The sequence below is a fragment of the Artibeus jamaicensis genome, unplaced genomic scaffold (assembly GCF_021234435.1).
Source record: "Artibeus jamaicensis isolate MK-2021 breed Jamaican fruit bat unplaced genomic scaffold, CSHL_Jam_final contig_3126, whole genome shotgun sequence".
In the NCBI taxonomy this organism is placed as follows: Eukaryota; Metazoa; Chordata; class Mammalia; order Chiroptera; family Phyllostomidae; genus Artibeus; species Artibeus jamaicensis.
In genome coordinates, this window is record NW_026521723.1 from 16511380 (window position 1) to 16524771 (window position 13392).

Consider the following 13392-nt stretch of genomic DNA (forward strand, 5'->3'; position numbering starts at 1 on the left):
GATGGTCTTGCAGTAATCCTGGAGGAGGACATGGCAGACCAACGTGGTAGCAGGAAGTAGTACATGTTTGGATTTGAGACACATTGTAAAAGTAGACCCCCAAAAATTATATGATGTTAAATAAGAGAAAAACAGTTTAAGGCAATTCCATGATTTTTCATTTGAGCATCTAGGTGAATGGAGGTACCTGTAACATAGATGGAAAAGGATGAATTGGGGAGAAATTAGGGCATTGCAAAGGCAGGGCACGCCAATGGATTAACAAGGGACTGAGGCAGAACGGACAGGACCTCAAATGGCCCCCTGTAGCCACTAGGCAGGGCCTAAACTTCAAGGTCAGCCTGTCAAGGACATTTTCCTGTGAACCTCTGTGGTTAAGGGAACCAGCCTGCTTTTTGCACTTCCTAGTCATTCCCTGTGATTCCCAGGGCTTTAGAGGTCACTGAGAGAGCAGGTCTAGCCCTACATGAGTGTCTCACACCAGTGCTTTGCATAGTGACTAGAACAGAGTATGCGGTGTAAAAATGTGCTGGATTGTGGCATGCATGAGTGAATAATTTGATGGATAAAAATGAATCAAGCTTTTGCACACACACCGAGACTCTTCGAAGTCCCACTAGAACCAATGAAGAGATATGTTGAAATATGACATCAAATGAAAATTTAGAAAGCATGGTGGGGGGGGTCCCTTCAATGATTAAAAAAAAAACCCTCTGGTTTTTCTAGACCAGAAGCACTTTTATTCAAAAACAAACAAAAAGTAACTCTGCCCTCAAAGAAATGAGCAATAACATATTTTGGAAAAGAAAAAATGCAAATTTTATTAAGAATACATTACTCACATATTCAATATGAAAAAATGTTAGGCTAAAATAGAAGCATCTTTTTAAAAAAAGCTTTAATCGAAAGTGATTACAAAAAAATAGCAAGACCTTTGTTAGTTACATTCAATGATAAAGACAGAAACAAAGGTGATACAGAAAAGTCTGACAGAATCATTTCTATTCCCTGGGCAAAGCACTGTCAATAACTGTTAATAACTGGCACAGGGACGTGGAAATAGCCTGGACTTGAATTCACTGAACAGTCTGCTTCCCCCTCCATCTCTTACATCTCTCTTACTGGGTCCTCTCACACTGATGTGGAATCGCCCCCTCCTCCAGGGCTGCTATGAACTGATCTCTGGACCAATGAACCGGCACGCCTGGGGGGTTGCCTGGTTTGGATTTGCCATTCTCTGCTGGACTGTGAGTATTACCTGGCATGTGCTTTATTTCTGAACAGATGAGAATAAGGAGAGAACTTGAGATTGCTCCTGCTTAGCCCAACCACACTAGACTGTCTGGAAACACAACTTCAGGAAGCTGCTGGCACCTGAGTGAAGCCAGCAGATTCCCTTGGGAGGTTCCCTGCCAGGGAAAGGATGCGCCCTGTTAAGTAGATCCTTCTTCTGGGTGGTTGGGATGCACTTGCCTGCTTCCCCCAGTTCTCCAAACCTCGCTAGCTCATTATAGTGAGCCATCCAAGACTGCCATCTATCTAGATGGCTCTGGCCGGACACTAATTTTCTCATCTCCTTCCAAAGAGCTGCCTCAGCCAGTCTCACCCGTCCACGTTACTTGGATGCACATGCAGCAAGAGGATGCAGCGGTGGTTCTCAGCTCTGGCTATGCATCAAAGCCTCTGGGGGCTGGGGGGTGCTTGAAAAAAACGAAGCGTGCCCGCACCCCAACCTCTTGCAGAGCCCATTTTAAAAATTTTTCCGGATGATTCTAATTTCCTGTCAGGACTAAGAGTTATTGCATTAGGAAAGCAGTCCCAAACTTTTAACTTCAGAACCCCTTTATTCTCTCAAAATATCAAGGTCTTCAAAGAGCTTTTGTCTATGGAAGCTATCTTTATCCACATTTATGCTATTGAAAAGTAACACAGAAATTTCAATATACTTACTAATAAATAATTGCCTGTTAGCATTAGCAAGATATTTTTGTAGAAAAAGTGACTGTTTTCCACCACAAAAAGGTAATGAGAAAAGGGGCAATGGGAAATGTTTCACATTTTTGAAAGCCTCTCCAATGTGTGGCAGAAGCAGACAGCTGGATTCTCATATCCGGGTTTTCAGTCAGTCTGTTGTAATATGTTGCTTAGATTGAAGGATTTGAAGAAAATCCATCCTCACACAGATAAGTAGTTGAAAAAACAACAGGAATGTTTCAATAGCCTTACCTAAAGATAAGCATAAATATTCTTCTTCAGCATTAGACAAATGACAAGTAATATTCTTAAGGGTTAGTTGCAATATGAACTCTAAAACTATGTCAATGAACTTCAGACTGTTACATTAGAATACATCATATTGGTTTGTCCTGCACTTGGCATAAATCTTTTACCCACATACAATTCTGTAACATCATGCATTGGTTATTTGGAAAAATATTGATTCATTGTGCCATGTAATCTTCCAACATGTTGGTTGATTTCCTCATGGAATACCAAGAAATTACATTCATTGATATTGCCACATTGGAAGAGAATTTCAGTATTGGGATGCTAGCAAATTCATGGTGACAAATACAAGTTTTATGATTTTGATTTGAAAGCTCAGATTTATCACAGCAACAAATGACAGACTCACTTTACTACTTTTCAAGAAAATGTCTGCCAAACATCCAACTCTAAATAACCATAGTTCATCTGTTAGTCATTTTTATTCAAGTAAAAATGGTGCTCCATGAAAAAATAACCAGTTCAGTGCACAACTCAAATACCCAAGTGCTTTTCCTCAAGACAACCATCCTGTTTCCATTTGCAACAAAACTGCTTTGGGCACACTTCCTTTCTGTCAGTAAAACTGGCGCTTTGTTCTCCTGCAAGTACAGAGCACTGAAGGATTTGTGCCTCTGCCTTGAATCTTGTTGAGACGCCAGCAGTTTCTCCTTCCACTGCCTTTGCACCATCTGTGCAAATGTGAACAGAGCAGAAAGGGCAAATAAAGTCTTGATACTGTTATGTAAATATCCTTTCCTTGTAGACCCCTAAAAGGGCCACCACTTGTTTGTACCCCTCACTCAAAGAAATGTTGGGCTTTGTGCACCTGCAACCTACATAATTTTGTTAACCAATGTCACCTCAGTAAATGCAATAACTAAATAAATAAAATAAATGTTGGGTTGGGGGTGAGCAACTGAGTGAGGCAGGCAGGAAGGGAAAATCAGCTCCTTTGAGAGGCTTCTATGAGCCCTCAATCCACCTGCCAGGACTCCCCCCAGACAACCCGCACGCACCTCCCGCTGGGAACCATTGCTCTGTGAGGGCTTGTCCCTCCCCAGAGCCTGGCGAGCAGTGCCCGGCACAGCACGCAGCCAACACTTAATCTCTGTTGAGTGAATGAAAAATGATAACAGTGAAGTTGGTTTTGTGTCACGCTGGCAGAAACTATATGGGCTAATATTTAAAGGCTTTTGAGAATCTTAGAACTCCAGACCAGTTGAAATTTTTGATATTTCTATAAGCACCACATGGTCTGGACTCTGGATCTTGTAAGTCCTCTAGAAGTTCAAAATAGGAAAGGGAACTAGGACTGTTGAAGACCTACTACAGAGAAGGAAGGCACCATGTCAAATACTCTTAACACTAAATCCCCACCACAGTCGCTGGATAGGTGACCAGACTCCCTTCTTACAAGGAATAGAGAAATTCAACAGGGTTCCTAAGAATTGTGCTTAAGAAGAGATATTGGGCACATCCAGTTCACTGCTGCCTATGGAGGGCTTTCTCATAGTGGTTAAAGGGATAAACTCTGCAGCTAACCTCCTGGGCTTGGCCCCCAGCTTCACCGCCCACTAGTTCTATGACCTTGTGTACGTTACTTCTCTTCTCTGGGCCTCAGTTTCCTAGAGGGTTTTGAAAGCATTAAATTGAGTTATATGTGTAAGTATTAGAACAAGGCCTGATAGATAGTAAGTTATCAATAAACATTAGACGCTATTATTATTACTTCATTATCTCATTAAATCTTTTAATTCTGGGATCGGTGAGGATGTTATTATATTACCTTGCAAATGCAGGGAGTGACTGGCAGATCTGCCACAGAACCCATATATTCTAACCCCTGGCCTGAGGCAAATACCTTGAGTGTCTGGAGGGCAGCTGTTCATCACAAGCACTTTTGGGAAAAGAGAGAGTCCCCTGGGAAGAGTTCATACTAGAAGCAAGAAACTCATATTCCAAAATGACACACACCAGAAGTAGGAATGCAGTAGAGGGTATTAAGCCCTGACGGGAAGAAGGAAGAATTTTCAAGGGGGCTAGTTTAACATAGAAATGACTGATGTTATTTAGGCAAGAGTACCCTTAAAAATTCATCGTCACAAAGCCTGAATGAGCCTAACATCATTTTTCTCCCTAGTATGAGATGTTCCTAAACCAATTCCTTATTAATTTTTCCCTTTTTTTTTTGTTTGTGTTCTAGTTTTGGGTTCTCCTGGGTACCATGTTCTACTGGAGCAGAATTGAATATTAAAAGACAGTGTCACCATGGACCCGCCTTCCCCTGGTGACTCTGGACCTGGTGCTGGAACCGCTCTCCTGACATTCCACGTGTGTGCCCGCAGGCACACGTGTCCTCACTCAAGTTGCCACTGAGTTCCTTCAGGCATGGAGTTCCTGCAGGCTCTCGGGCTCCTGAAATTCTCAGCACTGTGTTTTTACCCTGGTCTAGGATTTCACACGATTTTACTGATTGTAGGAGTGGGAGACTTTGGAAAGGAGGTAATAACTACTCCCACCCCTGTTCATTTTTAATTTGGGGGCATAGAAACATTCACAGGAGCCTGTGTTATCACAGCCAGCCAAGTCTATCTGGACAGCGAATCTGCCTGTATTTCTCACTACTTCCAAAAAGACACTTTCAAAGGCTTTCACTCATCTCCATATTGTCCATGTGAAAAAACCGAGGAAAGGTGCCTTTTTTTCTATGCATCTTTCGCCTTTTGTTCTATGGTGGCTGCCATATACGGAGACTCAGGCGACTCTTTTAAATGCCACTTTGGGATCCTTTTACTCTCCAGGGCAGTGCTCAATCTTCAGTTAACAATGCCCCAAATTTCCTCTTGGACATTGTAGATTGGTGTGTTTAGTAACCTCAGCCTCCCATTAATGAAAAGTTTTGAGCTTTGGAGGACAAAGTAGAGGCCCTTTCCATATATTTACTAGTTTCAAATGGAAACAGCTTTCAAATAGAGGAGAGGCAAGCCAGCTACTAGATAGGTGATTTGTGGTGATTTTTGTTTACTGTCAAAATGTTTCCCTTTTGAACTATGTTTTCATTTGTGGCCCTGAAGAGAATTCATGTAACTCAGCAACTGTCTTATAAATAAAGAGGGCCTTTAAATATATTCACTTTCTTTTGTTTTTACCGGTGTCATAATTGGTCACATATGAGTCTAACAAATGGATTCTCCAATGAACGCAAGAGCTTATTAGGCTCGTGGGAATTAAAGTTCAGAAGATGGAAAATGCAATAGGGTGTGGTTTCCTGTTGGACATCAGTAACCCTGCTACACAATTAAATGGTTAGAATTTCTACATTGACCTTTGCTTTTTGCTCCTGCTATGCTGAAGCCCAGAAGCGGTGATGGAGCTGCTGCCTCTCAAATTCTTTTCCTCTCTTGCCCTTGGAAACAAGGGAAGCATCCCTGACTCCAACTACTGAACTGTCTCCTATGAAGAAAATGTACCTGTCACTTCAGAGTTCTACTCCCAGCTGACTCAGTCAGAGGGAGTAACCCAATGCCCCGGCCCCAACCAGGTTCCTGTGAGTTGGGCTGACGAGAGAGGAACAGAGGGCACGCCTCTGCTGTACCCTTGGGGGGCTAAAGGCACACATCCTGACACACAGTTGGCCTGTCCTGCCCGTCTCACTTCATCTCTCCAGACACAGCTTGGGTGTCAAGATAAATGACACCTACACTTGGCTGTAAAGGTTCTGTGTCTTTTAGAAGACAGGAAGAGGCAGAAGAAACTTACTCTGGGCTAAGCTTTGAAACGCGCCTGTCCCACCCCTTACATACACTCCTATGTCCCGGTACCTTTTTGTCCCACTGCTAACCAGGTTTTCCATTGTCCTCCTGCTCTCCACTGGCTGTGCAAGTCCTGTCCACCCTGCCTTCCCCTCCAGGGCTTCATGCTTTACATACAAAATTCCATTCTCCCTGTGATTGGATCTCAGCTACATGAAGCTAAAACCTTTTGGAAAACTAATTCTTACTAAGGGGTGAGTGGCAACTAGTGCCCACTCCCTTAATCTTCTCTGTAGGTTTTTCCTTGGTAACAGAAATTGATCTCTAATTCGTGGAATCTGAGACACCCGTGGGAGCAGGAAAGAACTACTGTGAGGGAAGATGGCCCACCTGCTGTTCCTTAAATCTTACTACCTGCCTTCTCTGCCAAGAAGTAACTAGAAAGAGAATGAATCTTCAGTTAGCAGATGCCCCGTTCCCTCCAGCTAGCTTCCTACGTGGAGCCTCATCTGTCACAGAAGGTGCCCATTCCCCCAGCGATGTATGTGGACAGGTTCTGCTGTTCCCCAAACCAAATAAGGCCCTGAACTGAGGTACCCACCATGTCCAAGCCCCCGACACTTGGGGAAGACACACCTTTCAGCCACCACAGACCCAGGCCCAAGGATTCCCCTACAGAAAGTTCAGCCATTTCAGACTTCTGTGCGTCCTGCTGTAGGGTCTTCCGTGTAACCTCAGGGCAGTTTGTGCTCTGCCCAGTTCCTGCTTCCACCCCCCTCTGCCTTCCCTGGAAGTCCAGCCTTTCCCCTCTTCCCTCTGGGGTCTGATGCTAGAAGGGGACTCACAGTGAGAACCAAGCCACTGTTCGGGGTGAGGTCCAGGCCCAGCCTCCCCAAAGCCACCTCCAGCCCCACCAGACCAGGGAGGGGAAAGAGAGCTGGAGAGCCCGGCTGCTGGCAGGTTGCTGGGTTTAAGACACATCCACACAAAACCATCTTATGAAACCTCCCACTTCAAGTCTGTCCTCCTGCTTATCAGGTGGACAAGGAAAAATGATTACCTAACGCCAGACATGTCAGACTAACTCTGGGGTAAGTTTTACCTGATTGCGGCCAGAGGGGTCATTCTGCTCTCTTGATTGGCCATTTCCTCCGCAGCTTGCTACCAGGCTCCTGGCAGGCTGTTTACACTGAGAGTTAGAAAGCCCACTGCTCATATTATCAGCTCTGTAGCTTTTTTTTTTTTATCCCCATCAGCTATAATAAATAGAAAATGCTTCTTTCCTAAGCAGCAGATCAGGTACTCTCTGGATACAATCAAGAAAAGAAGGAATAAGAATAATCAAGAGAATTTGAAAATCTAATCTCTCTCTTCTACTCCAATCCCAGCCAAATTGATTGCCAAGCTGGGCTGTGGTTGAGGGATTGGAAACTGAGCTCGTTTCTCATTTCTACTGAGGGAACAATTTCCTTTCTGCTTCTGCATCTAGTATTCCCTCTAGTTTCTCTTCCTTGCTTCACCCCACCCAGATCCTTACACATCCTGCACCAGGACTAAAGCAAAGGAGAAACCCAAAGGAGGCTAGCTATTGTAAGCTACTGAGTTTGCTTTCATGTGTGACATTTTTATAATTTGGCTCAAGTGCCCACATGCAATGAGGAGATCCAAAAACAGCTTGGGAAAAAGTAGCATACCTGAGAAATGCACTGTTCCCGGATCCTTCCCCACCCCTCCCCACCCCCAGGCCCCAGTGCTCCCGACACACACACCTGAGGGAGACAAATAGCCAAGTCTTGGGGGTCAAAGAGAAGCGGTACCATCGTGCTCTACTTTCTAGTGGCCTCTACTCTGACTTGAAAAATAAAAAGAGAAGCCCCTGACCTTCAGAAGCTAGACTGGCACTCACGACGAGGCCATGCTATTCTCCTATTAGATATAAACAATCTCACAGAATCCCAACCTCAGATAAGGTTACTCTGTGATCAAGATAAAATGAGGCAAAGCAAGGACACTTTATAATTCTGTCTAAGCACAGTCAAAAAAAACAAGGTCACTGCCACCCACAAAACACCAAACACACCCTTTCTTGGCTGGAACGAGTGGCTGCTACGTGTTCATCCATTACAGCTTTATTTCCCTGCTGGTCCTTCCCAACGGATAAAATGTATGCAGATCCACAGTCACAGAACTGTCCCGCTTTCTGACAGTAGCCCCTACAGCACACTTCCGGCTTCCTCAGACCCTCCCCAAGGGACTCAACACAAACCCAAATGCAATCGTAGATTCTTTCTAACTCCTTTTTCCTGAGATACCTCATTGTTCCCCATGGTATGTTCTCGATCACTGCAATGAGGCACAATCCCAATTTATTTTTCTGCAGATGTGTTCCTGAGGGGTCTTTGGTTGAAGGGCATCACACCCTCCAAATGTCTGCCCATCCTTATTTCCTGTCTTCGTGTATTTGTTGTCTATGACCATGAAATGGTTAAGAACATGAGCTTTGGACTCAGATACCTGGCTTCAAATCCCAGCTCTGCATGACTTTGGCAGGTCACCTGGCCTTTCAGAAACTGCTTAAAAAATTATGTCTGTCTTTACACGGAACTGGGAGAATTCAGCAAGATATGCAAAGTGTGCATTAGAATGGTCAACCTGTAAGAAATACCAACAGAAAATTATAACATAAATCTGTTCCAAAGAACTCTGCTTGGACGGTAATCCCTGGGACCATGCCAACTAATGTCATCTTGCTTCAATTTATTGCAATAAGTTTAATGGCCAAATATTTTGGTCCAAATTAACTGGCCCTCAAACAATAGCTATGAGTAATAGCTTTCCAGCAAAACTCCTACTCCATAGTGGAAGAATGTACCAGGGTCATCAAGATAAGGCATTTTAATGGATACGTCTCAAGTTGTGTATTATTTTTAGCTACAAATGATATCTCTGCCTGTGCTGCCTTCACAGAGAAATCTCATAATATTCTGACAATATGATATTCCAAGGCGTTTGGGGAGATCAAGATATTGGAGTCAAGAGACCCTCTTACTGATTTGGGGAAGTTACTTGAATCTGTTTTCTCTTTTTGCAGTATGTATAGTACCTACAGGGCTATTCAAAAGTTAAAATGAAAAACATAGGGAAATTGACTAATAAGAAGCAGGCATTCAATTATTGTTATGCCCTATCCTTTACCAACCTCTCCCCCAAGGTCCAAAATTACACAAATACCCCCCCAAACATGCAGGCAGGGTTCAATTTTATTTGCATTTCAACTTCAACAATTGTCGATGGAATGGTGAAGACTCTGCCTGTACAGGTATTCCCCTGGGGGCGGGTCCTCTCAGCCCTTCTGACACCTATCAGACCTTCTCAAGGAAGCAACAGCTTACATATACAAGAAACTAAGAAATAGACTTTTAAAAGGATATTTTGAAAAGAAATTGTGAAATGTGCCTGACTATACTCCATCTTGTGGGACATGTTCGTGGCTTTTCACGGGAATGGTACACGTGTAGGACTTGGGAGAAGTGGAGGTTTCGAGTCCGGCACAGAAGGTCTCATCGCACCTGAGAGTCCATTCACAGAGCATTTGGGGGCCCCCAGGCAACCAGTCCGATAGGAGCTTGAGTGGCAGCGAGGGCACTATGGGCCAAAACACCAGGGGGGGGGTGTCTGGGGGAAAGTTCAAAGACCAAATGAGAATGGAACATACTCTTTAAGGCCCAGAAGTACCAACCCTCTCTGGGAGCTAGGGCAGGGATTTAGATTCAGAAAAACTACCTCAAAGAATAAGAGATGCCAGGTGAAAGAATTATTGGGTAATGGTCTTTGTGGTCGAAAATCTGAGTTTGTGCCCTGAGTTGGCCACTTACTAGCCGTGGGACCTCTGGAAAGTCCCCCGCCTGTTCTCAGTCTCCACTTCCTCAATCTACCCTACTTATCTCAGGATTCCACAAGATCAATAAAGTACATGTAAAAACATTGCAGCCCATAGAGTGCTATGAGTGGTAATAAGGAAAAAAACCAATAAAAATTTCAAAGTAGCACAGCCTTCCTGTGAAGTATGATATCCAAATAGACTGCATCCATATGCTCCTTAGCAATGCTGGTAGGCATCTCTACAACGGGCAAACAACTTGGCCTCTTAGTGGCAATTGACAAGGAAACATACACAGGGCAGGAATTATAGGAAAGCTCAGTCCTTCACAGACCAACCTCTCCTGCCCAGTTGTGACGGGGTGTCAGGATGGCGGCCACCAAGAAGGTAGCCACCCGCCTCTAGCCAGTCACTGGGCCTTGATTTTTAGTGCAGGTTAAATGGCACAGTGGCAAAATAAACATCTTAAAAATTATTTTCTGCCTCAGGAAGTTTCACAATGAGTCATTTAAATGACTGTACCTTATCTTGGTTGAAAGAATTATCTGAAGGACAGTAATAGGCATAGTATAGTGATTACTAACACTTTTTAAAATGCAGATGGCTTGTTAATAGCTGAAAATACACAGGGAGTCTCCACATGGTAGTAACTATATTTCATTTCCATTGAATGAGAAATAGAGTTCTCAGATATAGGTCCTCCAATTTCTTATACACATGATTCTCTTGCTTTACCTTCCCCAACCACGTGGGACCCACGGACTCCAGACTGGGGGCCCCCTGGCATGGGCTGTTGGCCATTCTGGTAGTTCAGTATTTATGTTGTTGTATTTAAGAAAATTGGAATAGAATGCTAAAGAAAGATTCTGCAGGAAAGAGAGGGAAGAGCAAAAGAGGGAAAATATAAACACCATCCATTCTTCCTGTGATAGAAGTTGGACCCAAGGAGGAACACACCAAGGCACATCATCATTACATTAGCCAAGATTAAAATGAAGGAGGGAATCCTAGAAGCAGCAAGAGGTAAGGGGACAGTCGCCTACAAAGGAGTTCCCATCAGACTGTCAGCTGATTTCTTAAGAGACCTTACAGGCAAGAAGGGGCTGCAAAGAAGTATTCCAAGTCATGAAATCCAAAGACCTACAACCAAGATTGCTCTATCCAGCAAAGCTCTCATTTAGAATGGAAGGGCAGATACAGTGCTTCTCAGATAAGGTCAAGTTCAAGGAGTTCACCATCACCAAGCCCTTATTATATGAAATGTTAAAGGGACTTATCTAAGAAAAAGGAGTTAAAAATATGACCAGTTGAAAGGTCAGCCAACTCAGTTATTAACAACCACACCTAAAACAAAAGCAAATTAAGCAGATAGCTAAATCAGGAGCAGAGCCATGGAAATGGAGATCACATGGAGGGTTAGCAACAAGGGAGTGGGAGGAAAGGCGGGAAGAAGGTACAGAGAATAAGTAGCATAGACGGTAGATAGAAAATAGACGGGGAGGGCAAGAGTAGTGTGGGAAATGTAGAAGCTAAAGAACTATGACACATGGACATGAACTAAAAGGGGCAGAAGGGGTGTGCAGGGTGGAGGGGAATGAAGGGGGGAAATGGGATAACTCTAATGGCATAATCAATAAAATATATTATAGAAAAATATATACATAAAGTTTTCACTTGTCCCTACTGCATTAAAGTTAAACCAGGCCAGCCCTAGGTAAACCTATCATGTCTATAAAACGTATTTTCCTTTAATTCAGATTCTCCTTCTCTACTGGCTGCTGATTGCTGTCTTTCTTGGGAGCCCACTTCCTCCCTCTTCCTGCTTGGGAAGGATATTATTTACACCTTTTGGCTGGCACTCATTCATGATAAAGTTTTAAAAAGTGTCATAATAATGATAGATCGAGAGACCCTAGGGCACAGTGGCATAGCAATTGCTTAAGAACACCCATATCTGCATTATATATGTGTCCATTCACCTACGCAAACAAAATACTTTTTTGTTCTCTTGACTCAGTATCCATCTCCTATTACCTTCCTTCCATTATCCTCCCCCGTCCCCGCCCCCTCCCCAGGAAGCTCAGCAGTACTGGCGCCTTGCTTCTCTCCCAAATCACTGCCACTACTCAAATCCCTGCCCCGGTCCCACCTTCCTTCCAAATGAAAGGCTTGCCAAGCCCTGGGTTCCATCCCTTCCTGTCCCAGGACCACCGAGCTGTGTCCTTTTGGCCAGCCCTGCTGCACCCAGTGCCTGTAATAAGAAAGGAACAGAAGACAATACAGAGAACAAAACCACAATGTGGCCCAGGAAACTAGACACAGAGGCACCAGCCACAGGCCTGGAGCTGGTTACACAAGGCAGATGCACAGAGGAAGAACAGGAGGGAGGTACAGAGGGATGAAGAGAGGGAACAGGGGGGCTCGGTCTCCTTTCAGTTTTTAAGCTGTTTAGGTCTATGGATACTGAAATAAACATATCTGCAGGCCTCATACAACAGTAAAAAACAAGATTGAGCACCCAAAGCTTGTTTATATTTTACTGCAGAGGTATTTTTGTATTATTAGTTAACATGTAATTTGTCATTTGTAAACTACTAATTCATATCCTACATGTACAAAATCACTTTACAAAAATGCTTTAAAAAACCAGTAGATAACGTATTTCCTGCTGGGGTTGCACTGGAAGGAGCATCCGGCAGATGACACCGCACACACAGTATTAGCAGCAGCGGCAGCCAGTACAACCCTGGCTGCCTCTCTGATAGTCCTCCCACCACCACTTAAATCCCCAAGGTCATTGCATCTTGGTTCTTCACCTTTCTCGCCTCTCCTGCTGCTGACTTCTCATGTGGGACCTGCCTCTTCACAAGATGACCATGCAGGACAAATGAGTGGAGCAAATGCATCGTCGTACCTTTCTCCCTCCATCCAGAATGAGTCTGGTTTTCTGACATTCGGCAATCTTATTTCCTGTGGCATTTTTTATCCCGCAATGTATCACTTCAAACTTAAATAAATTTCCTTTAATTAGTGTTCTCAAGTAGCCTGCATGATATCTTTTCAGTCTTCCTTTTACACTTAGTCCTTCGAGTATCTATATTACAATATTTTAACCTTTGTGATCAAAACAACTAAGAAAGCTCATTCCATCTCACCAGGAGCTCTACTAAGAAAATACAAAAAAGGAACAATTCAGCTTGATAATTAGCTGCAACAAGTTCTTACTGTGTGCTACTAGGGCAAGACTCCAGGCCAAAAGTATTGCAATCAAATCTTCAGTTCTTCCCAACATCACCAGACCGTACGGGGTCAAGGGCCAGACCAGAAATCCACTGTGATGTTGACATATAAAGGATTGTAATCGACAGACAGTAATTTATAAACACAACTGTTCAACCCATCTGTTTTCCAGACTCGTGACACCTGATGTAAGAGCTTCATCCTAAAGATAAAAAGAACAAATGTCAATGGTAAGACAAAAGTTAACTTGTA

General features: G+C 43.6%; 2 protein-coding genes across 8 annotated transcripts in view; one reads left to right on the forward strand and one right to left on the reverse strand.

Moving 5' to 3' along the window:
* Nucleotides 1-5396, forward strand: part of UPK1B (uroplakin 1B) — a 29699-nt gene extending 24303 nt beyond the window's left edge. For 4 of the 5 annotated variants that reach the window (XM_037158749.2, XM_053663080.1, XM_037158748.2 and 1 more), the window contains 2 exons: nt 1164-1247; nt 4472-5396. In XM_037158749.2, the coding sequence (XP_037014644.2) occupies nt 1164-1247; nt 4472-4522 (135 nt within the window). In that variant the 3' untranslated portion in view covers nt 4523-5396. The remainder of the gene's footprint in view (nt 1-1163; nt 1248-4471) is intronic. The other variant, XM_037158750.2, reaches the window with a different exon arrangement.
* Nucleotides 5397-5499: 103 nt separating this feature from the next.
* B4GALT4 (beta-1,4-galactosyltransferase 4) overlaps nt 5500-13392 on the reverse strand; it is a 47737-nt gene continuing 39844 nt past the window's right edge. For 2 of the 3 annotated variants that reach the window (XM_037158795.2, XM_037158793.2), the window contains one exon: nt 5500-13342. In XM_037158795.2, the coding sequence (XP_037014690.2) occupies nt 13210-13342 (133 nt within the window). In that variant the 3' untranslated portion in view covers nt 5500-13209. The remainder of the gene's footprint in view (nt 13343-13392) is intronic. The other variant, XR_008391131.1, reaches the window with a different exon arrangement.